This window comes from Rattus rattus, chromosome 10, assembly GCF_011064425.1.
Source record: "Rattus rattus isolate New Zealand chromosome 10, Rrattus_CSIRO_v1, whole genome shotgun sequence".
Classification (NCBI taxonomy): Eukaryota; Metazoa; Chordata; class Mammalia; order Rodentia; family Muridae; genus Rattus; species Rattus rattus.
The window spans coordinates 51309170-51333721 of record NC_046163.1 but is presented as its reverse complement, the minus strand read 5'-3'; the positions used below and the strand labels follow the sequence as shown (position 1 = coordinate 51333721).

Genomic DNA, 24552 nt, shown 5'->3' with positions numbered 1-24552 from the left:
CCCTGCAGAAATAGACACTAAAGCTAGATCATCTAAGGAGCAGGCCTCTGCCTGGCACATCAGTCATGCTCCTGGGAGATGAGGAGACGGGGTTCTGAGATCTCCTTAGCTCCAGTGCCATGCTCGGACTATCTCTGGCCTCTCCTGCTCCAGTGACAAGCTGTCCCTCTTGGACCCACTCCTGTCACGTTCTTAAGAATGTTAAATTAGCTGTGTTAAGTTCTACCCCACGGGAATGCAAGAAGTTATTTTGCTAACATAACTTTATACTTCTACCTAGATGCGAATTAAACACCATCCTTCTAGAATGAGAAATACATTGCACTGTGGACAAGGAAGTCCTCCACATGATCCCCCTTGAGCCTCAGTTTTCCTATATATAGTATGAGTCCTAGAAGGCCATGAAGGAGTCCTTGCTAGGTACTCAAAGCTTAACTCAACTCTTTACCTCCAAGCTAGGACCCCAAAATGACAGCTTGCATACGCCCAGCTCTGCTTTAGGCCTCAGATGCACAGAATTAATCCACAGCCTCCGGTAAGGGCACATGGCCCACCTCTTCCTGTTTACTTCATGTTAACTTTTTCCCATACTTATAACTGATCATCTGTGCCTTGTCAAAGACCTAGTGATGAATTGTAGCTATTAGCTCTCTATAGAACCATGCAGCCTGGGGAATCCTCCCTGCCCCCTGTGCCCTAGAATCAGAGTCCCACAGGATCAGGGCAGAGCGCTTGGAGGAGCAGCAATGAGCAGTACAGGCAGAGAAAGCCCAAGTCGCCATCACTCCAGGATGGAACTCGGGCCAGCCCTGTCCTTCCCCCCCTGCATTCCTGAGTTGGGACTGTTGAGTGAAGCAAAGGAAACTGACTGGAGCTAAGCCAGGTTTCTGGTCTTGGACTCCGCTCCATCTTTTATTCAGAGAATGATCTCATCCTCCGGCCGGCCGAGTTCTTTAAAGGGAACTGCAGGGGGTTTCTTTCCTGGAGCCTAGAAGGTGCTTTTATTGCCCACTTCTTCTAAGTAAGATCAAAGAAATACACTTTACCTATTGCAGAGTGCCAGATGTTAGGAGTTAGAAATGCCACATTCTCTCCCTGTAGTATCCGTTTAGCCTCTAGCCCTAACAGTCTCACCCTCTCTACCTGTACTTCTGATCGGCCTTGTCCTACGCTGGGATCCCCAGCCACCCCTCCATCTCCCCTCCTCCAGCCCCAGCCTCACTTACCCCTAACTCATCGGGTCTTATTTTTAGATCCGGCATCTCTCTCTCTCCCTTTCTTAATATGGCGATGAGCTCTTAGGCCTGCATGGGGCCAGGGGCTAAGGAGTCCTGGACACTGGGGGAGGGGGAAGGAACCAGCTGCTGGGAGCCTAGGGAAGAGGTATAGGAGGTGAGAGGATTCAGGCTCTCATGGAGCTGTCCTGGCCTCAGAAGGTTATCCATCTCTCCTGCCAACCACAGAGACATATTTAGACAGGACCAGGTGGGGACGGAGGGGTGCCAGTTTCAAGGGGCAGCTCCAGTTCCCTCCCCGCCCCTGCTCCTATTCCTCCTCCTGACCCTTTTTCTCTTGGCTCTGTCAGCAGTTGCTCCAGGACCCAGCAGTGTCCACTGTCCACTGCTCTGGCCCGCTCTCTACCCCACCCCCACCCGGAGCCCCTAACTCAGGACTCTGTATCCGGGGGCTCCTCCCTATTCCAGCTAACCTCCTCTGGACCAGGAGAGCAGACCCAGCTCGTACTACCTCCATGAGAGCCACTGACAGGATGGGGGCCAGGGCAGTGTCCAAGCTGCGGCTGGCACTGCTGTTTGTACTGGTGCTAGGGACGCCCAGGTCAGGGGTCCAGGGGGAGGACGGGCTGGACTTCCCTGAATACGATGGTGTGGACCGCGTGATCAATGTGAACGCAAAGAACTACAAGAACGTGTTTAAGAAGTATGAGGTGCTAGCCCTCCTCTACCATGAGCCCCCCGAGGACGACAAGGCCTCCCAAAGACAATTTGAGATGGAGGAGCTAATTCTGGAGGTGAGTAGAGAGGAGCAGGCCCGAGGAGCATGCTCAGTCCCCTCGGTGAACCCCGTGTCTGAGGGCAGGGGCTAGGTTAAGAGCAGCATCGCTGGGCCTCTGTCTTCAGCCAGAACATGACTGGAATGTGGCCTTAGCAAAAAGAAAAAGACTCAGGGACCAAGGTCCTACCCTTCTGTTGGTAAGTTTAGGTCAGGTGCTGTAGGGGGCTGCCCTCCATGCCCAGAAGGCAGGGGCACTAGGTTTGGCTGAGGGGAGTGAGGGGGGGGAGCTTGCACAGTAGTCTGCCCCGTGCTTCATACCACCAATGTACTCTTCTAGCCAAAAGATCCCCCCCCTCCACACTCAGTCAGGGCTGTGCTCCAATCCGCAAACAGCGGAAACGGAAACACAATTGCTATTTTATTTGCCTGCAACTGACTTAATGACTACACAGTTAAGTATCTTCTAGAGGTTTCCCACCGACCTCCCAGCCAGCCTTCTGTTGTCCCTACTGGATCAAACAGATGTCCCCACTAGACAACTCTTATGAAGGCTTCAGCGTGGCTCCCCATTTTTTCAGCCAGGGGAGAGACCCCCAATCTGACTTTAGGCCCAAAGCAGAGATGGTTAATACAAAAAGAAACGAGGGGAGACGGCCTTCTGATTGGAATGCGTAGCCACGCACATCCCTAGGGAGTTGGATATATTTGTCTTTGTCTGCACCTCCCTGGCTTGCACACAGAGGCGCCCCACCTTGTACAGAGCTTGGAACATTTCAGAGTAAGACACCAGGCCCCAGGCTTGCATTTCGGTGTGCCCCCATCGGGCTCTGGAAACCGCTGTCTGATTAATGAGTCAAGTATTTTTATCCTCAGTGCTCTGGCCTCTGCCATCCACCTGCCTCCCGCACTCCCATTCCCCTAAGAATCACTGCAGTGCTGGGTGGGGTGAGGCTGCATAGTATGCCCACAGCAGAAAGAACCAGTGGATGGCTGGATGGCTGGGGAGGTCTGTGGGGCAGCGACCAGCCTAAAGACTGGTTAGAAGTCCCGTGGGAAAGGGGGAAGTGGGGCCTGGAAGAGGAATGGCTGTCCCTCCAGGGATGATGGTGACCTCTTGACCTTCTGGTCTTTCCTACTCCTCACCCCACACCCTGTCCTCCACAGCTCTCACTTTGGGAGTTACTTGAGGATCCCAGGGTCCCACATTCCACTCTGCTGAGTTTGGCCTTTGATCAGGATGGAGGGTAGGAATGATCATGGAAAGGGACTCCTCAGCGTCCCTCGGGGACACCGCAATGAGCAATAAATACGCATGCTCTTTTAAAAGGCTGAACCAGAGACAGGCTAGGATTATGAGGTGCCTGGGGATAGTCTGCATCTTAACAGATGGTCAAGGTCAGTGCTTGGGTTTCCTGCACCTCAGTTGACCCCATGATGGGAACGTATTACATGGGGAAGGGGTTCATAAGAATTCTAGGGGCTAATTTACTCTTGACTCCTTCTTCCAGTTAGCAGCCCAAGTCCTAGAAGACAAGGGTGTTGGCTTTGGCCTGGTGGACTCTGAGAAAGATGCAGCTGTGGCCAAGAAACTAGGTAAGGGAGGGCAAGGAGGGCCAAGAAGTAGACTGTGCAAGACCAGAGAGGCCTACATGGGAACTTGGGGAGATTTGAGGGGCTTGGGAGCCCTTCCACCACATCTATCGGAGTTGGCCGGGGCACTTGAGATTAGGGACCATTCTGTATAGACACCTGTGCCCCGCTCCCAGCATGAGGTGGAGTGGTGGGGTGGTGGCCTTCTTGGTGCTCATCTAGAAAATGGCTAAGTTTGGGCAGGGGCTTATACTTGTGATACCTGTATTTGAGAGGACAAAGCAGGAGGATTGTGGACTCAAAGCTTCCTGGGCTACATAGTGAAACTTCTTTTAAAAAATGCATGGAGATTCTTTGTATGCTAGCCTAAAAAAAAATGTAGTTTAAAAAAAAAAAACACACAGCTAGGTGTTGGAAGGGAAAGTAAAACTGAGAAATAAAGGCAAAGCCAGGGAGACCTTCTACAAAGTCCTTTTTCGGCTCCTCCCCCTCGTCTCCCTGCCCTCCCCTTCCCTCTCTGCTTCCTCCCTCTCTCCTCTTAGCAGAGCCCAGATATTACACCACCCAGCCACCAGGCGGCAGCACAGGCTGGACACCGGATGTGGATGGGGGAAGGGTAGTTAGCAACAAGTCATCTGGACAGCAATCGCGAAGAATCAGCCACTAGAGCCTTCAGAGAAGCTGGCAGGGATATTCGTCCCTGCCTGTGTAGGCAGAGCAAGGGAGCTGTGTTGCCAGAATCTGAACCTTCCCAGTTTCCTCCCCTCAAATCCTACCCTACCCCCACCCTCACAGGCCCCGGCTTCTCCCTAGCTTTAGCTCCTGAACTAATGGGAATGAAGGGTGTAAAGGGTTGTTGAAGGTCGACGGGGAGGAGGAATGGAGAGGTGGAGGAGGACGGGTCTACCAGGAGTATCGGGTGGGCTGTAACCAGGCGCGACTCAGGTCCATGGGAAGGCTGCCTTCACAGCTCCCCTCTCCGTGTGTCCCCTAGGCCTAACTGAAGAGGACAGCGTGTATGTGTTCAAAGGAGATGAAGTCATCGAGTATGATGGCGAGTTTTCTGCAGACACTCTGGTGGAGTTTCTGCTCGATGTGAGGATTCCCCTGAGCCTGATAACCTTGAAGTAACCAGTGCCCCTTGGTCCCTACTAATCTACCCTACACTCCTATACACACACCCCAGACGCACATATACTCCATTAGTTCCACACATACTGCGTAACAGATATCACATACATATATCACATAGAGCAGACACAATGTACACAAAACATACACATACCACATATATGTGCCCACACATAATATATATATATATATCGCTCATATATATGTACCATATAGACAAGACATAATATATATATACAATGCATACTCATATGTAACATACATGACATAGCACACATACAGCGATAAAACATGCAACATATACAATTTACATTGTACATATACCATGCATATCAGAACCATAAACCACAGATACAACATATCACAAACACATACCCCATGCCAAAGAGAAGATACAAAACATGCATATCACACACACTCTACAACACTCGGAATACACACATACACCATTAACAGTGTATAGCACACAGGCCACATACACACACTCTGCAAACATCTAGTTCCTATTCCAGTTCCCTGTCTTCCCCCTATATCTCTCTCTGGGTCCTATCGGTGAGAACAGAAATGGTCTCCTCAATGTTTTCTTCCAGGTCCTAGAAGACCCTGTCGAATTGATTGAAGGTGAACGAGAGCTGCAGGCATTTGAGAATATCGAGGATGAAATCAAACTCATTGGCTACTTCAAGAGCAAAGACTCAGAGCGTGGGTAACAGCTCTTTCTGACCCCGCACTTCACCTATCCTCCTTGCCTCCCTACTTTGGCCAGAGGCTAAGCATGTCTGGCTCTGACCTCCCAGGCCCTCTCCTTCCTTCTGCACCGTCAGCTCCACCATCTGTTCTATCTGCCTGCACTCTGGGGCATTCCCAAACACCCCCAGCATTCCACTGCTTCCTCTACAATTTGATTGTATTTTATTCTCAGGGAATTAGAGCTTCGAGGGGATGGGTCTCGGGCTGAGACTCACATGTTGGGGAAGATCTGCAGAGAAGCCAAGGGGAATGACTCTCTGGCAGACCCTGAACGTGACTGTCCCTTCCTCCCCTTCAGATTACAAAGCCTATGAGGATGCAGCTGAAGAATTCCACCCCTACATCCCTTTCTTCGCTACCTTCGACAGCAAGGTTCTCTTCCCTGCAGCTACACTGGGTCTCCCTACCCTCTTAAGTTTCCCTCAGCTTTCCCTACCAAAATGGATGGGGTCTTGGTCCCATTCTTCATGCTGGTACTCCCCACCCCAAACTCATCGTCCTTCTCCTATAGAATTGAAAATGGACATTAGACTGTGTAACCCACCTTTATCATGTTAAACAATGCCCAGAGAAGACACTCGCCCGGTGACCCAGAGTCACATTTTCTGACTCCTTTTCTGCAACTAGTTCCTTTATACTATTTCTCCCTCAGCCCCTGCCTCTCCTATCCCATAAATCACGTCTCCTTCCTCAAAGGTGGCAAAGAAGCTGACGCTGAAGTTGAACGAGATCGATTTCTATGAGGCCTTCATGGAAGAACCTGTGACCATCCCAGACAAGCCCAACAGTGAAGAGGAGATTGTCAACTTCGTGGAGGAGCACAGGAGGTGGGGATTGGGCAAGCCTCTTGGTGGAGCAGGCTCCTCCCGGGGCTGGCACATCAGTTTGTGAGGTCGGCTGGGAAACAGGCCAACCTGGAAGCTTCCTTGCACTGGAGATAAATGCACTTGCACGTGTTGGTGTTCGCTGATGCACTAGGAGTTCTGTGTTATATTTTGTACCCCAGCCCTTAACTCTGAGCCCTACACAGAGAATGTCCTCTGTAAATGTGCGTGGGCTGAGGGGCTGGTTCTGACTTAGGGAGTGTCAACCAGTGAGTAGTGAGTGCCTGTGTGAGGCACTCTGAGGTACCTTCTCTCTATTACTGAAGTTAATTCCTTTAGCATCCTGGGTGAGAGAGGCTTCAGGGGAAGAATCAGAACTGGGATTCAGGCCTTCAATCAGTCCCTTAACCTTTGTCTTTCTGATGTTAGCAGTTGTCAACAGGGACACAGGGTTTTGCCTTTTCAGTGGCTGCTAGGCAATGTTTCCAGGACATTTTTGGCTGTGAGGGGTGCTGCTGGTATTCAGTAATTAGAGGCCAGAGATAGTATTAACCATCCTCCGGTGTGCACGACACCCCTCCCTCCTGTCTGCAGTGCTGATGCTAGGAAACCTGCCCTATACTCACACACAATTCTCTTCCTTCATTTGACTCCACAACCGGAGATACCCGCTCATCAGTCTAAATACTGCTTACTCTCTCTCTCTCACTAGATTTTGGCCTCTTTCATCAGGGCACAACAGATTTGCGTGGTTTAACTCTACCCAATGCCTAACTCAGTACTTATAACCTATACCTGCCCCCAACTCCTTCCTGTCCTGGGGGGTGGGGAACCTGGCATACATTAGGCATGTAATTCTATCTTGAGCCCAGGCTGTCAGTTGTACTGAATGAGTGAGCGAGAAAATGAATGACTGCTGATATCCGGTTCGTACCTTTGCCCCTGGTGTCTCTCTTCCAGCCATCCCCTTCCCACTAAACATTGTTTCGAAGCCATGCTGTGGTCCAGACCTGATGCTCAGAGCTTAGGTTTGCTAACTGGCTTTGTTCTGGGCTACAAGCTCTTTATGCCCTGGGCCTAACCCAGAGGTGGCTTCAGCTGTGGGGACCTTCTGGAGAGAGGTGTCCTCACCCACTGAGTAGGGGCCCTCTGTCTCTCCTAGATCGACCCTGAGGAAACTGAAGCCTGAGAGTATGTATGAGACTTGGGTGAGTGACTACCAGGCCCAGGCCCTTGGGGAGCAACAGTGGGTAAAGACTTGCATCTTAGAAGCAGCTGTCCCTGCTCCTCCTTGTGCCCTCTGCCAGGAAAAACCGCAGTGCCTCAGCCAAGGGGCAAGTGGGTTGGTGTTTTGTTTTGTTTTGTTTTGTTTTGTACCGAAGACTATGTCAGGTCTCAAGCGACAGGCATAACTGAATGACTATGACAAGACGGACAAAAACTCTGGAGGTAATGGGATTGCTAGAGCTGAAAGGGTGACATTAGAAAAATCACCATCATGAAAACCTAAGCTGCCATTTCCGTGAGTCAGACTCAAGAATAGCAAGGGGCAAGACAGGAGGACAGTAAGCCACTCCCCTCACCCTCCAACCCCTGGCTCTAACCCTGCTCCCTCCTCACCCTCCAACAGGAGGATGATCTGGATGGAATCCACATTGTGGCCTTTGCAGAGGAAGCTGACCCTGGTGAGGAAGGAACATTGGAGTGGCCTGGGGGAAGTTGGTGTATTTGTTGGATCATAGGCCTCACACAGAAGGCATTCCTGGGAGTTTGCAAGCAGCCTAGGGCTTGAAGTGTGTTGGTGTAGGAGGTAGGGAACTAGGTCTGGACTCCTGCTTCCTGTGTTCCTTTCCTGTCTGTTCCACCTCACTTTTCTCACTTCTGTTCCCTCCAAGATGGTTATGAGTTCTTAGAGACTCTCAAGGCTGTGGCCCAAGACAACACTGAGAACCCTGACCTCAGTATCATCTGGATTGACCCTGATGACTTCCCGCTGGTAAGAGGCCCTGCTCAAATGCCCCGTTGTCCTAATGTGGGGACTTGGGCTGGGGCCCCTTCTTTGTTTCAAAGTTCCTATCCCTGCTTCCTAGTTGGAGATCCAGAGAGTTACGCCTGCTGCCCGCTCATGAGCAGTGTAGACACAGAGGGTCTCCTGAGCGAGGGGATGAGGGAAGAGAAGGGATATAATGTGTGACCCCCAGAGCAGAGGCAGACAGGCAGTGCTGTGGTGAGCAGCTGAGTACGACACTGCACAAACGCACTTTCAGAGAATCAGCAGATTCTGTGTCACAGGAGATGGCTCTGTTTCCAGCCCAATCCCCAGCATCTAGTGTGTATTGTTGAATGAGGAAACAGGAATGTGACAAACACGGATGGTTGCCAGGCTTAAGTACTTAGGTTAAGAAATGCAGGACCTGGGCTGGAGAGATGGCCCAGAGCTTAGGAGCACTTGCTGCTCTTCCAGAGGACTTGAACTCAGTTCTCAACACCCATGTCTGGTGGATGTTCAGCTACAGGGGGCAAAGGTACAAGGTCAATCATAGGCAGCCTTGGGGACAAAGGAGGGGTTTCTGTGCTTCTCCTCAGAAGGAAGAGGCCTCCTTCCTCATCTTTTTCCATTGGGGTTTCTCTTTCACTGATTAACTTTCCCTACAACCCGGCGCCTGGGTGCTTGGCTACCCCCGCCCTGCTTCATGCACTGCCAGCTCCTCCTACCTCCTTTTATCCCTGGATGACGTGTGTGCGCCTAACTTCTGTTCAGTTCACGTGTTCGGTTCTCTCTACAGCTGGTTCCGTACTGGGAGAAGACCTTTGACATCGACTTGTCAGCTCCGCAAATAGGAGTTGTCAATGTTACGGATGTGAGTCTCCCTTTCCTCATTCCTGCCTAAGTATCAGATCATCTCCAACCCAAGTACTAACCAGATTAGATGGGACTGGGTGAGGTGAGGGTGCTGTGGCCTCGGGCAGAGCACCAGTGCTTCTCAGCACAGCTAGTTGTCTTACACAACACTGCTGTCAAGGAAACAAGCACGGCCCAGAAGCAGGAGACATCCATCCGGTCCAATGGCTGGACCTGTGGGGTGGCAATGCATGATCTGAACATTTGAATCATCCACTCACTGGAGCCATCTGCCCATTCTTCAGAGTCCAGTTCAACCTGTTGTCCTCCACTACGTTGTCTTTGGAAGTATTCCCCCTATGGGGAACTTCCTTGGAGCATGCTATCTCTTCTAGTAGGTTTTGAACATTTTGAAGGCAGAAATCTCCTGGTGAGCACATAGCAGATACTTTTTTTTTTCTTTTTTTCGGAGCTGGGGACCGAACCCAGGGCCTTGCGCTTGCTAGGCAAGCGCTCTACCACTGAGCTAAATCCCCAACCCCAGATACCTATTTCTTGAGTTGAACTGAGAAGTGCAACTTTTGATTTCATAATGTTCATGGTCTAATGGAGTAGGCAAGTATTTCCACTAATTATTAGGCTGACTTTGGTAAATTTTATAATAAATGGCACCAAGTCGGGAGTAGAGTTTAGGAAAAAGCAGCATTACCATGAAGACCATGGAGTGTATGAGTTTTCAATAAGGGACAAATACGTGTCTCCAAACTGAGGAGGATGAACATCAAAGGTCAAAGGCAAAGCCAGGCATGGTGGCACACACACTGGAAAGGCAGGGGCTGGACTAACAGCTGTGAGTTCAAAGCTAGCCTGAGCTACACAGCAAGCATGAGAGGCTAGCCAGCCAAGGCTAGTAAGCAAGAGCACGTGCTGGCCTTGAACTCAAAGATCTCTGCTTACCTCTGTCTCTGGAGTGCTGGGATTAAAGGAGTGAGCCATCAAGAACACATCTCAAAAACAAACAAACAAACAAACAAACAAACAAACAAACACCACCACCAACAACAAGACAGCAAAAAAGTGAAATCAGGGTTAGGAACAGGCGAGTATTTTTTAAAATACACTTTTAGTTTAGAACTCATTAAAGCTAGCACCAGAAAATCACTTGATGAAAATCCATGAATGTTAAGAGTTTCTGGCTTGGTTGTGTTGGCCACGAGGAGCCACCACTGCTTCCACATCACGGCTATGGTAGAGAAGTATGGCTTTGGGAGCCCAGCACGCAGCAGGAAAGCAGACAGACAGATGGGAGGTCTCTGGCCAAGGCCTTTTCTTCCCACACACATCGATCGCTAGTCTAACTCTCGTCTGCACCAGGATACTTTCTCTCACCTTAAGGATGCAAGCAAGGGGCAGAGGACGTACAGTACAAGGGGAGGGGGCAGGCCCAGATCTGTATTAAATTTACCTCCCATCCCCTCCCTGCGCCTGCCCAGGCGGACAGCATATGGATGGAGATGGACGACGAGGAGGACTTGCCTTCTGCTGAGGAGCTGGAGGACTGGCTGGAGGATGTGCTGGAGGGTGAAATCAACACAGAGGATGATGACGACGACGATGATGATGACGATGATGATGACGACGACGACGATGATGACGATGACTAGTTGCTATGGCAACTCCTTACCAGCCCCCCTTGCTCTTTACATGTACCTTCCTACCGCCCATGCACTGCCCCGAGCTCCTTGGGACACTAGGTCATTCTCTACTATAGGGCCAACTGTGGTCTACATGCAGGGTGCTCGAGATCCTGGTCTCCCTCGCTGAAGAGAAAAGGAGCTGCTTTGTCTCCGATACCAGCCCAGTTCTCTCATCTGACTTGTTTCTTATCCCGTACCTTATCTGTATCTACTGTTTCTCTTCTACCACTCCCCATACTTAACGATTTGCAAACTCTTCTCTGTCCCTTCCATCAGTATGGTCTCCCATTACTCAAATCTTTTTTTTTTTTTTTTTTTTTTTTTTTTTTTGGTTCTTTTTTTTTTGAGCTGGGGACCGAACCTTGGGCCTTGCGCTTCCTAGGTAAGCGCTCTACCACTGAGCTAAATCCCCAGCCCCCCCATTACTCAAATCTTAAACCTTTCTGACTGTCCTGACCCTGGCTAGGAGGAAGGGAGGTACCGTGTTAGGGGCTATATCTTAGCCATCTCCTGTTAATGTATTTGGGTCAAATGCAAGGCCTTAATAAAGAAATCTGGGGCAGAATGAGCAAGTGTCTGTTGTTGATGAAGTCTCACCCTTAGGGCAGGAGGGAGGTGACCACTGAGGAGAGTTAAGTGTGGGTGCCTTGTTAGGAATTCATTAGAGGGCTGATCATGGGCTTGGGGCTCTCTCTCCAGGCAGTTGCCCCTGGGAAGCCTGGATATTTATCTGCCTCCAGTCAACAAGCCTTTTCTGAACACACGGTGTTTGTCCAGTGCTGCTGTCGGGCTCTGGAAGAACGGAGAGTGCCAGGCCTGTCCCTGCTCTTGAGCTGACTCCTCTGCCTGAAACATCGAGACACGCACCCTAAAATAGCAATATCTAATTGATCATGTGCCGCTTAACAGTGCCCTCCCAGCCGCTCTCTTTGAACATGAGGACTGAGTCCACTGTCCTTTCTTAGTGCGGTCATCCCAGACTCTGATGGTTCCGCTGTCTGTCTCCTTCAGTGGTCCCACTGCCCTTTCTGAATAGCATTCTTGAACTTAATGCACCCGTTAGTTCTTCAGTTCTACGGCTGCTGAACTGGGTCCTGAGGGCAGGAACCCGGGCTTCCGGTCTATTTTCCTCCAGCCCGGTACATAAAGAACTGTCCTGTGTTTGTTTAATAAAGGATGGAAAACAAGGTGGGTGGGAGGAGGGGTAATGGGCTTGGAAGCCTGGATGACGGTGGAGCACACCTCCAACCCAACACTCCAGAGGCAGAGGCAGGTGGATCTCTGTGAATCGGAGGCCAGGCTGGTCTACAGATGGAGTTCTAGGACACCAGGGCTACACAGAAGAATCCTGTCTCAGAAAATAAACAGCAACAAACAAACAGCAAAATGGGCCTGGGGACTTCCACAATGGAAACAAACCTTCTCCTGGTTTTGACTGGAGGCAAAGGAATTAGGACATTCCAGTCAAAGGAGCAAACAAACAAAAGCCTCAAAGCATCGGCAGGGCGTGTTTGTCATAACAGAGATCTGAAAAGTAAAGAGAAATTCAAGTTGTGGCCGTGAGGTTGGGTAAGCATCGTGGGGTTGTTTTGTAGAGATGTCTGAACTAAATCCTACGAACCGGGAAAGGCAAAGTTTCATTTGGCAGCAAAAGCCACGGCGGACTTAAGGAGGGCAGGTGATGTCAAGAGGCAGGGGCAAGGAGCCCTGATCCTTGTCAGAAACTGTTTTAATCAGAGTAAGTTCGGGAGACTCTGGCCGTGGTAATGAGGTGGTATTGCTGTTTGAACCAAGAGCATCTCCTAGACGTGGACCTGTCGGACTTGTCTGAAAAGGACGTGTGCGATCCCCAGGACAGGCTCAGGTGTGAGTAAACACATTCAAGTTGGAAGCATGAAAGGACCAAATCCCAAACAAGCTTCTAAGGAAGCAGACAGTTTGATGCTGTTTCTAGAGAGGCTATCGCTATGTAGCCCAAGACGGGAATTTTCCTGCCTCAACGTTCTAAGTCTTAAGATGACAGGCGTATGCATACCACCGTGTTATATATGATATGAGCTTTTGGTAAGGCAGTGTAAAGTTATTGGATGTCTACATATAGAAGAATGAGCCCCGAGATTAGAGACATTTTCACTCTCCAAAGTCAAATCTAGGGAGTACTGCTAGAGACAATTGCAGAAGTCTATAAGGCAGAAACCAAATGTTTAATCAGCCTATTCACATGTACTGGATAACTAATAGGTAATTGGGTATTAGGTTACATCATAAAAATATTATGGGGTTTGCTTCATATAGATCAGCAAAAAATACTAAACTAAGTGACTTTGACTTTCTTTTCTGCACTCATCTGGTACCAATCCCTAAAAACCTTTTATTCCTGATTCTCAGAAGAACCCTATGAAGACAGCATTGGTAGCCTTAACTTTATGGACTTAAACTGTCTAAGGAAACAGAGTAAGTATGAAGTCCACACTCTCTGTGTCTTGCTCTGCCTGATTTCATTTATACGGTACATGTCTGTGCACAAGTGTGCCATCACTCTGGGGCTCAAAGATGGGTCAGCCAGACAGATTACAGCACAGAGCGAATCAGAAGCAAAAGCAAATTCTGAGGGTTATGTTCGTTATTTTCAAAGGGGCAACGGGCAGCCACGCTGGGGGAGATTAGCAAAGAGAAGTGCTGTACAGGAAACCTAAGGTGCAGGACCAGGACCTGCTTCTCCCAGAAGTGTGGCTCCAAGAGAGAAAGGGCTCATCTGAGGATGAGAAGAGGGGTCTCTGGTCAGCTGGAACTGAAGGCAAGATGGGGTGCTCCTGGTGGTGCAAACACTGAAGACCTTCTCAGGGTCAGACACTTCCAGAGCTGAGCTGAAACCCCTTATGCTTCTCCAGGTCTCCCTTCCCTCTTTCAGCCTGGCTGAGAATCTGGGGGAGGAAAGTCCCTGAGGTGTAGGGGAAGTGAGAATTATCACACTGGCCTAGGCAGAAGGACAGAGCTAGGAGACAGCTAAGTGTGGCTTTGTTGTCTATATTTGCATGCTGAGCTCATGGCTTTTTTTCCCCAGAAAATAAAATTACATCATAGTGTGTGGGGGTGTGGGGGTGTCGGTGTGTGTGTGCGGGGGTATATTTGGGAAAGGCAGGAGGAGCACAGGGGTCCAGCTGCTGTTATATAGAAGAGATCATGGCTCCGGGCCAAGTAAAAGCGATTCCCCTGTTGCTGCCTGTGCCTGCCCCTGTCCCATTTCTATTCGGAGCGTGGATAAACTTGATCGTTTCCTACTGATTCTCTCTCTGATCTATAAGGCTAGGAAAGAGGTTTTTCTAAATACTAAAGCAAAGTAGCTAGGAGAACCCCAGAGGCCACAGGCCTTCCAAATCCCCCAATCCAAACTGATTTGCCTTCTGGGGGTCCTGGCCATCGTGGTCATCTAAAGGTCAGAGGGCAGGAAAGTGACCCACTAGGAAAAAAAAATCTTCCCACAGTTGAAGGGGAAGAGGCAGAGTCCATACCATCCCAGTCCTGTCCCCATCCTAGGAGCCTTCCAGAACCCCAGTCCCCAGTCCCTGTCCCCTCCTGCCTCCCCTCCCCCTTTCCTCACCGCTCCCCGCCCCCCGCCCCTCCCCGGCTCTGACATCACCGGCCAGTCGGGTGGGGTGAGGCGGTGCTGGGCTCAGGCTCTGCTCCACGGGCGGAAGAGGCGGCGGCGGCAGGATCGGCGGCAGCGGTGGCCGGAGCCAAGGAGCAGGCTCCAGACGCTGCTTAGGAACCGGGGATCCGGGAGTGCCCGCACCCTGAGCTCTCAGCTCCGGAGGCGGTGAGAGGGGGAGAGGGGAGACGTGTCGTGGGGAGGAGGTAGTTTGGGGGTCTGGGTTTGGAGGGTCACGATCCCGGACGCAGGGGACAAATAGGGGAGCTTGAGAATTCAGACAGGTCCACGGTGTCAGGCCCCGTGGGGTCCGTCTCTGTCGATGATTCCAGAGACTGGGGTGTGCTACAGGCAGCGTGGCTTCATCCGCCCATTCCGTGCTGAACAGCAGTTTGGGAGTCCGATGGGGCCTGAGGATTAGGATGTAGCCTGCTTCCCGCCCAGCCGGCCAAGCCAGGCCAGCTCCCGCCCCTCCCTCCTCGCTTTAGCTTCGGACTCGCCTCTGCAGGCGTCCAGGCTCAACTCAGCCCTGCCTCAGTTCCTCCGGCAGCGGGCAACTGGTTCGGGTACTCTCACGCCCAGCTTACTGCGTCGGAGGAAAGTGGGATTGGTGGAAGCTTGCCTGTAGGAAAGGAGCTGGGGGGCATGATGTAGGCATGATGTAGCCAATATAAAGACCCTAGTTAATTTTTAAAATAATCCGTGTCAAAACCGACAGGGGCACAAACACACCTTTAAGAAAAAAAGACAGCCAACCACACAGTGACACACACCCATGTGACTTACACACATCCTCTCATACAAACCAAATCACAACATCCCTGCACTATGCATCCACCCACCCACCACAGCCCGTTTGTTACCTCCCATGTGGAGTCTCCTTGACCAGCACCACCTCTAAGACATCAGTCTTAACAGGAATGGATGTTCAGTAGTGGGTGGAAAGGGCCACTGTCCACAAACACACCTAGATTTTGTAGTTTTAGTGGGCAATACCTCAAGGACTGGTGAGCCCGTGCTCTCACCTGGGTGAGGGGCTTCTTGTAACCTTTGTTGCTGACTGAAAGTTTAGAGTGTAGGGTACCTGGGAGTGGCTAGATTCTGGACATCAATAGGGCCAAAGGATGGAGGAGGAGTAGAAGCCAGGGAGAGGGTGAAAAGAATGAGTCAGCCAAGGATGGAACCCAAGTCAGAGGGAGAAGAGAATGAGAGGAATGTGTGAGAAGACAGAGAGATCTGGCCAGAGAACCACAGAGAAAAGGAAAGAGGTGGCCAGGGCAACAGGAAGATTGCTGGAGAGGAGGCTAAAGAGAATCACAAGTTAGGGAGGGTGAAGGCAGGGAGTTAGGAGGAACCTGTGAAGATCGGAGTCTTGCTTCTCTAGGTTATGTGTCTGGCCCCCGGGCTGGACATTGCTTCTCTAGGTTATGTGTCTGGCCCCTGGGCTGTAGGAGCGATTAGTGTTAATTGCCCTTCCCTTTGTGGTTAAACACTCTAGAGGGGAAACTGCCAGCACGCCTTAAGCTGCCAGCATCCCTGGCTGCCTGCTACTTGTGTGACACCTGTGCTCGGCAGGTGTCCATACACTGTCATACAGAAGGGCACAGAGCCACACTGTTCCTCACACACATATCTTCATGTACAATGTCATGATGGCCATCTCCGTGAGCTGATCCGTAGCCACCCAGCATACACATTCAGTTCCTCACAACCAACCTTTCTCTTTTTCAGTTCTGAGGCTCATCCCTTCCCTATGGTAGCTCTGGGTATTTAGGTGGGGACACTGGGCCTTAGGAAGTTCAAATGTATCCATGGCTACCCCCAAATGGGGTGAATGAATAGAAGAACTGGAAGGTCTGAATGCCCATTAAAAGAATAAAAGGGGGTTGGGAATTTAGCTCAATGGTAGAGTGCCTGCCTGTCAAGCCCAAGGCCCTGGGCTGGGTCCTCCAAGGTGGGAGGGGGGTGGGAGACAAAATTACAAAAAAAAGACACACACACCCCAGAAGGGTAGCTGAGATAGAAAAACTAAAAACGACTGGGGAGAGAGGAACTAGACGAGGAAAGGAAAAGCTGGGAAAGACGTGAACGGCTAGCTAGTCTGGGGAGAGTCACACAGGGCCCATCCCTGCTCACAACCACGAAGCCTGCTCTGCCCTGCCTAATCCTATGCCAGCTATCTCTGGCTGCCTCCATCTTGGGCATGACCTTTCCCTTCCCAGGGGCAACCTGTTCTTCATTTTAGATGTACATTTTGGAGCCCTACTCCCGGGCTGACCTTGGGACCGTAAAAACCTTCGTCTTTGTTACAGGAAGAAAGAAGAGTGTCTGCTGAGATACCCAAAGCTAGATTAAAAGGCTGGGGGAAGAAGCCAGTTAAGATACTGAAAGAAACACTCGCTGGCTCTCGGGACTTGAGGCCCAGGTAGCACTGAAATCACAATAGCTGCGGCCTTGCTCACGCCCTTCCCACCTGTTTCCGTTGATTACTTCCTCCAGTTCCCAACTTCAGACGAGGCTGGCTGACTGGAGTGAGGGCCTAGGAATCGACCTTCTAGTGTCTGCGGCTGCAGTAGCATGGCTCCTCCCCCTCAGCCTTTGGCAGCTGTGCAGATGTGGAGGAAGGGGTAACATTTACTCCTCAGGCTTCCTTTTCCCATTTCCTATCTGGAACCGAATGCTCTGGAAAAGGGGATAATCTACTAGCATTTGACACTACCATTAGTGTCAAAATGCTCAGGAATTCTTCTGGTGCTGCCACCTCCACCACAGGTGGTTATCTGTGTTAGGCTGCTCTGAGCGCACCCAGGGCTCGCACTCAGGGCTCGCATCTGCCTCACAGGCCCCTTCTCCGGCACTCTGGCTATGCCTCCAGGCAGCTTGCGAGAGGTAGGTGTGAGGAAGCAGTGAACAGAACGCAGAATGAGATGGGAAGGAACTAACTTCCTGGCAGCCTGAGCTCCGGTTCTCAGTTCCTGCCCTGGTATCCTGTCCCAAGAATGGCCTCAGCCCAGTGCTCCAGAGATGGGCATTTTTCAGAGCCAGGAGGGCAGACTTTTCCTTAGGCCCTTACAGATCCTAAGTCTCTGTATGGTATCGTGAGCCCCACCATAACCAGACTGACCCTGACCAGCCAGGGATGACAGCAGCTGATTAGTAAAACCTCAAAGTCACGTACAGGAGATTCTGCACCCTAAAACATGCTCCCTAACTCCTCTGCCCGTGCCTCTTCCACAGCTGCCCATGGGCAGACAGTAGCTTCGATTCCTTCACTGCTCCCGAAGAGCCCCCATTCCTATCCTTTCTGGCCCCTAACACTCCTCGCACTTCCCATGGCAGTGTCATTGTTCCGATGACTGGGGGGTGGGGCACCCTGAACTGAGGTTGCTATGGTAACAGCTGAGTGGAGCCTTCAGCCTTGTGGACTCCGTGCTTAGTCCCCCCACACACACACACACACACACACACACACACACACACACACACACACACACACACACACACACACACACACACACACACACCTCATGTGCAGCCTTCCCAAGGCCAACTCTCTTCTGTCACAGTGTAGGTTCCCCTCTGGATGTGAGTCTATGTAAATGTTCTTGACTACTCTCAACTGGTTCAAATACAAACATACAACTCACATAAGCTCGAGGCTAGTGCTGCACTGATCTCCATTACCAGAACATCCAAACACACCTACGGCATCTTCCACATGGCTGTTCTCACCCAGTGACATTCAAGTGCGCGCACCCGGGTGTGTACATCCACGGGTGTGCACACCATCTCTCCGTAGCCCACCTTGTACATTTCTGCCCACAGTCCCCATAGGGCCTTTTTGTATGTTTTACTCTGGGAACGCTCCTACCTACTGCCCCCAACCTTTGTGGGTGTGTGTGTTACACACATTAATCCCTTCCCGCCTACCACCCCAGTAGATCTGTGTTTTAGATCCAGAGCCCTAAATCTTTAACTCCTCCCAAGAGAGTCACTCACAGCACTCCACACTTTCCTCCCACAGCAGCTCTCATATTTACAAACTCTCCTTCCCTGTGAAATCAAGGCAGTGTGACCCCCTTTCCAAAGAGGGTTTGGTCCTAGTGCTTCATTTGGGGCAGGGTCTTCTTGTCTCCATCCTTTGCTACTTTTCCAGCCCCTCCCCCACATCCCCTTTTCTGCCCTAGGATTATCAGTGGAGGCGGGGCTGGGCTCCAGAGCTGCTGTGACCTAGATTTCCAGGCAGAGATGGTTCCTGGTGCTGACAGTCAGAGAGCATTGTCCCTGGCCCTGCCTGGCAGGACCACTGCTGGGCCCTTCTGTCTGGTGGCACCTGGGTGTGCAAGTCAAAATGTTCCCTGCCGATTCTTCTGGGGGTCGTGCTAGCCCTGCTGTCTGGCTTATTGTTTGTGTTTGTCACGGTGCCTGCCAACAAGGGTGGTTTGTTTATTCTGGTCAAAGTAGGGGGTTGGGAAGAAGGACTTCTGGGTCCATGCTTACTATGCAATCTTCATGGCTTTGCCTCAGTTCCCCTACAACAGAGGCTAGAATGGAGGAGAACAGGTTTGTCAAGCTGGCCCCTTTGATCTGCCAGCTTCAGCTCAGAGTTGGGTGGTGCATGGGCAGCAGCGGTCAGGTTTAAGGTCATTCGGTTTCTTGCCCACCTTTCTGTCTAGCCACAGAATGTTTATGATATAGTTTACTGTTTCAGTGCTTTAATTTTCTGACTATAAAAAAGTGGACTCGTTGCAGAAAACAGGTCCTTATATGAAACAAGATTTTGCTGTGTAGTCCAGGCTGACCTTAAACGTGCAGCAATCTTCCTGCCTCAGACACCTGAGTACTGGAATTAGACGCTAAGTTACTATGCTCAGATCTCTGATTTTAGCTTACCACTGGAGTTTTACATTTTATCAAATCCATGGTCCAAGGGTTTTTTTTAAAAAAAAAACAAAAAACAAAAAACAAAAAACATCGGTGTTTTGCCTGCACATATATGTCTGTGTGAAGGCGTCAAGTCCCCTGGAACTGCCAAGTGTAAAGTGCCATGTGGATGCTAGGAATTGAACCCAGGTCCTCTGGAAGAGAAGCTAGTGCTAACCTCTGAGCCATCTCTCCAGCCCTAGGTCTGACCTTTTTATTTTTGCCATAGTTCCTATCTCAGCAAAGAGTGTCCTTGGGTGTTTCCTTTCTCACCTAAGGATCATGAAAGACATGGTACAAAGGCCTAGGTCAGATCTAGCCTTGCCTATGGGAGGCCAGACTCAAGGTAGTATCGAAGGATGTTGATAAACGGTTAGCAAGCCCCCTTGCTGCCATACTCTGAAAGCTACATCTAAACTCCCCTCCCCCTATCACCCAGCCTGCCTGGGAACTGGGCAGGGGGCCAGAGCCAGCCGCTTGGTATTCTTGGGCGCGGGGGCTGCAGGCACAGCACAAAGGCTAGTAGAGGAGGCCGAGTTGGGGCCCAGTAAACTATCAAGGGAGAAAATGAGTTTCACAAAGGGGGGTGGCCCACTGCTCCCTGCTACCCTAAGACCCAATAATCTAATGCAGAAGCAGGCATGGAGGGGCCATCCAGCTATCAGGCCGAGTAACCAGGCGCACATCCAAGGTCATCTGTGGAGTGGTGGGAGGATGTGATAAGGGACCCCTTTGCTTCTGGGGAAGAATGGTGGGACACATGGGCTTGAACCAATCCTTCCAGCTCCTTTTTAGTGTCTCACTGCCAGGCAAGCCTGTGACAGGGGGAGGAGTTGTAGGTAGGTGGAGCTATTGGGGAGGGGGTACTTGGGAGACTGCAAGAAAGTCTGGAGAATGTTGCCATGGTAACCGCCTCCTCAGTCAGGGGAGCTGTTGCCAGGGTTACTGTTAAGGGAGGGAAAAAGAAGAAAAAGATTGTGTATGGGGTGGGGTGTGTGTGACTTATCACTCTAGGCTTCATGCTGGCTCCTACTTTTCCAAAGTTTCTTCCTGCTACGCAGGGCTTTCCTTTTCTCCCTCTCCTAAATCTCTCTCTGTGAGGCCCCCTGGCAGGACAAAGTGTATGTGCAAGTGTGCATGTTGCTGGGGGTGGGGGGAGTCCCTGGTAAGTACTTGAAGTAAGTGACAGACCCCACAGAAAGCTCAGGCTGCTCACTCCCTTCTGTTGTCCTCCCCTCCAGTCATGGCAGAGTACGGGACTCTCCTTCAGGACCTGACCAACAACATCACCCTTGAAGACCTGGAACAGCTCAAGTCAGCCTGCAAGGAGGACATCCCCAGTGAGAAGAGTGAAGAGATCACTACAGGCAGTGCCTGGTTTAGCTTCCTGGAGAGCCACAACAAGCTGGACAAAGGTTGTGGAGGGGCTCTGCTCATTCGGCAAATAGGAGCGAATACAAAGGGAAACCCTAGGACCAGGCCGGGTGCAGTGATCTGCTCTGAGAGCGTGCAGGGCCCTAGGACAGTCGTCGTCAGACAGGTTTCTTTCATGGGCCTTATCAGGGCAAAGCACTTTTCAGTGCCCCTGTGCTATCATTACAAGCACAACAGCACATGAAAACAGAATTTAAAGGTGGTAAAGCCACTGTTCTAACGATTTCTTACCTACTTTTAGAGGTGGGAGACAGACACTGGATTAGAGCAATACATGCAGCTGGGGCTTGTGGGGTCAACTGGTCTGTAAGCAAGTGCCGGCAGGATAGCAGGGAAAAGTACTCGCCATGTATGCTTAGCAAGAGGGCCCAGGGCTCAAGCTGCTGCTGCTGCTGCTGCTGCTGCTGCTGCTGCTGCTAATAGGCTGACCCCAAAGGCAAATGGGATGTCTAAGGTAGAACCCAGAGCCTCTTAAGCAAAAGAACACAGTCCACATTAGCTGTGCTAAAAATATTGGGTCTGATTAGAGGCAGCTGAGTTACAGGTGTGTGAAAGTGAAGTCACCCTAGAGTCCTTCGTGTGAACTAGTCTGGCTAGAGTCCGACAGTAGGGCGGAAAGCTGAAGGAGGACCTATTACAATTCAGACTATTGCAACAATCAGGACAGGAGCCACATGATCTGATGGCAATCTTAAGCCAGCCTGGTGGTGTCTGTGCTTTATCTCAATTAAGTAACTTTCCTTACTAGGCTTGGAGTGTCTCTTTGACTGGCTATAAATCTCACCTCCCTGTTCCAGGTGGTGTCTGGGATTTCTCCCTGATACTCATTTGGAAGGAAAGTGGGAAAGGGACAGGGTGGATGTGGGTTAATTTTGAAGGCAGCCTTTCTGTTGTCCCTTCCCCCAGGATGGTCTTGATATCTAGCCCAGAGTCTGAATTTCCCATTTACACCCTAGAAAATCTCATTGGCTAACGGCCTGTCCTCTAAGGAGTAATCCTCCAAGCTGTTTGGCTGCCTCAAACTTTTCCTGGCTTGGTAGCCCATTCTTTCACTGTTGTCCCCTCCAAAAGCCAAAGTCAGCAACTCAGACATGGTCCAAGAGTACCAGTTTGACAGGGTAGGCGCTGACTTCGAAAGCCTAACTCTGGGGGTTGGGGATTTAGCTCAGCGGTGGAGCGCTTGCCTAGCAAGCGCAAGGCCCTGGGTTCGGTCCCCAGCTCCGGGAAAAAAAAAAAAAAAAAAGAAAGCCTAACTCTGATGAAAGCTGCCTTTCTCCAGATAACCTCTCCTACATTGAGCACATCTTTGAGATCTCCCGCCGTCCTGACCTACTCACGATGGTGGTTGACTACAGAACCCGTGTGCTGAAGATCTCTGAGGAGGATGAGCTGGACACCAAGCTAACCCGTATCCCCAGCGCCAAGAAGTACAAAGGTAAGAGGCCATACCATTGGCACAGCTGTACCTCTGCCTTTTCTGTCTGACTGAATTTTTAGAGTGGAAGGGTGTTTGAATTTGGGGAGTGGAGGTTGATACTCAATGGGCCTGCCTGGCAACTTCCATCCCTGGGCACACCCCCTCTTTGTTTTTTTAGACATTATCCGGCAGCCCTCTGAGGAAGAAATCATCAAATTGGCTCCCCCACCAAAGAAGGCCTGAGCAAGGGGGAGGAAGAGGAGGAAGGTTGGATCTTCATCAGACCACTCCCTTCCCCATCCTCAATGGGAGGGGCTAGGGCAACACCCTGCTCCGTACCCACTTACTAACTTGGTCCTAACCCTTACTATGCGCGTGTGTGTGCGTGTGCGCACGCTCTGGCTGTCTGTCTGTCTAGCTCATCTAGTTCCTCCTCCTCATGAGGGGATTGGAGTCAAGGGAGGGGGGCTTAGCTGCCCCCACTGTAAGGGGAGGTGGACGCTTTTTCTATGTAAACAGAAACTGGCACACTCCTCCTCCTCCCCTCTCCTCCACTCTTCCCCACATCTTTAAAGTACGGAAGCAGAAAGGGCCTGCGTTTCCCCACACTGAGGAGCTATGGTGAGGATGAGGTATGGCGGAGATAGTTAGATCTAAAGGAAACCAGTGGGGAAGGAAGGTCAAGAGGCTACCCCACCTCCACCTGGAGGGGCTCCTGAGTGCCAGCGGGCCCTCCTTTGTGCCCTTGCTACGGGCCTGGGATGTGGATGAGCAGAGATCCTAATGAGAAGACCACTAGCTCCTTTCCTGGTCCCAAAGATCAAACCCCAGTGGAGAAGCCGGCTTCTGATGTCCCCCAACTTCTGCTCTGGAGAGACTATGCTGGGACCATGCACTGCTGAGCCTGAGCCAGGGATGCAGGCAGAGAAAGGCCCACTCTCGCTCCTCAGTTTCTAGATAGACTGTTGGATATACTGACCCGGAGCCTAGGAATTGGGGAATGAGATCCCTTAGGTTTTAACCGCGACCTGCAGAGTCCCAATATGGGTATTGTAGGCAACCTTTCCACTTTCCAGTTCGGAATTCTCCAAGCAAGAGATAAGTTAACGACAGTGTTTCCTTTGCACTGACTACCACCCCATTCAATCCAGGAAGGGACTGGTCACCTTTCTCATTTGGGTTTGTGAATGCCACACAGCCAAGCCACTAGAGTACAGTGAGTGAACCCAGCCTCCTCCCTGTCCCAAGATGCCCTTCCCCATCTTGACCGTGCTAACTGTGTGTACATATATATTCTACATATATGTATATTAAACCCGCACTGCCATGTCTGCCCTTTTTTGTGGTTTTTAGCATTAACTTATTGTCTAGGCCAGAGCGGGAGTTGGGGGGGAATGCCACAGTAAAGGGAGTGGCAGAGCCAAATTGCTACGTAGTAGAAACAGAAAACATTTCAACCAATCACAACAAACATTGCATTTACATTTGAGCTAAGAGACAATTTAGAGAAAGTTGAAGGTAGGAGCTTTTAGGATGTGGGAGCAAAACTTCACAGGGAAGGGAGGACCAGCTGTCAGAAGAGGGCTCTTGAAGCCAGACTGGCTAGAGCACCCTCACTTCCTAGCTGAGCCCAGTTTGCCCATCTCCTCTGGCCACTGCTGCAGACACCTGCCTTAACACACACACCTCTAAGACTCCAGTTTTGCCTTAAAGGTCCTTCCTAAGTCTCCCTAGTCCTGCCTGGCATCTCCTTTGAGACAAGAAATCCTTGTACAACTGGGAGAAAGGAACTATGGGCAACATCCTTCCATCTGGGGTGTTACATGAGAACAGGAGTTAAGACGGAGGCTTTCCTTATGAAGACACAGGAGAGAGAGAGAGGGTGCTTCTCAGCAGTTTCTCTGTAAGGCAAAAAACACAAACCTTAAACACACTAACCTGCCCTAATACACTCACCTACCCTGCTACCCTCGTGCTGCTGTGAGGTTGCCCCTAGCCTGTGTTCCTCTGTCTGCAGCGTGCACGGCCTTGTTCTAACCCTGGAATAAAGGTGACTGACTGTACTGAATCTGACTGATTCAAGAATCTCTGTGGGTCCCTGAGAGTTTGGGAAGCTCTGAATGACTGGGAGGGGATGTGCAGCCATGTTTCCCCCATTATCACTCACTGCAGTATAGAATAAGGAACTAGAAAACACCCCCAAATAATGTGGCCCCATCTCTCTGTACCACTGATATCAACAGACCTATTGCACGTACAGCATTCTTTTATAGCTCAAGCAC

At 50.8% G+C, this 24552-nt stretch overlaps 2 protein-coding genes across 2 annotated transcripts; both read left to right on the top strand.

Annotated features, from left to right (window-relative positions):
* Positions 1-1734: 1734 nt before the first annotated feature.
* Casq1 (calsequestrin 1) lies at positions 1735-11067 on the top strand. The gene is made up of 11 exons (XM_032915466.1): positions 1735-2029; positions 3522-3606; positions 4598-4698; positions 5325-5436; positions 5783-5856; positions 6181-6311; positions 7471-7516; positions 7939-7993; positions 8204-8304; positions 9095-9169; positions 10644-11067. Exons 1-11 carry the CDS (start codon positions 1751-1753, stop codon positions 10812-10814), a joined length of 1230 nt encoding a protein of 409 aa, XP_032771357.1. The 5' UTR covers positions 1735-1750; the 3' UTR covers positions 10815-11067.
* Positions 11068-14485: 3418 nt separating this feature from the next.
* On the top strand, positions 14486-24338 carry Pea15 (proliferation and apoptosis adaptor protein 15). Its single transcript, XM_032915516.1, has 4 exons — positions 14486-14664; positions 20661-20834; positions 22133-22288; positions 22449-24338. Exons 2-4 carry the CDS (start codon positions 20663-20665, stop codon positions 22511-22513), a joined length of 393 nt encoding a protein of 130 aa, XP_032771407.1. The 5' UTR covers positions 14486-14664; positions 20661-20662; the 3' UTR covers positions 22514-24338.
* Positions 24339-24552: the final 214 nt, after the last annotated feature.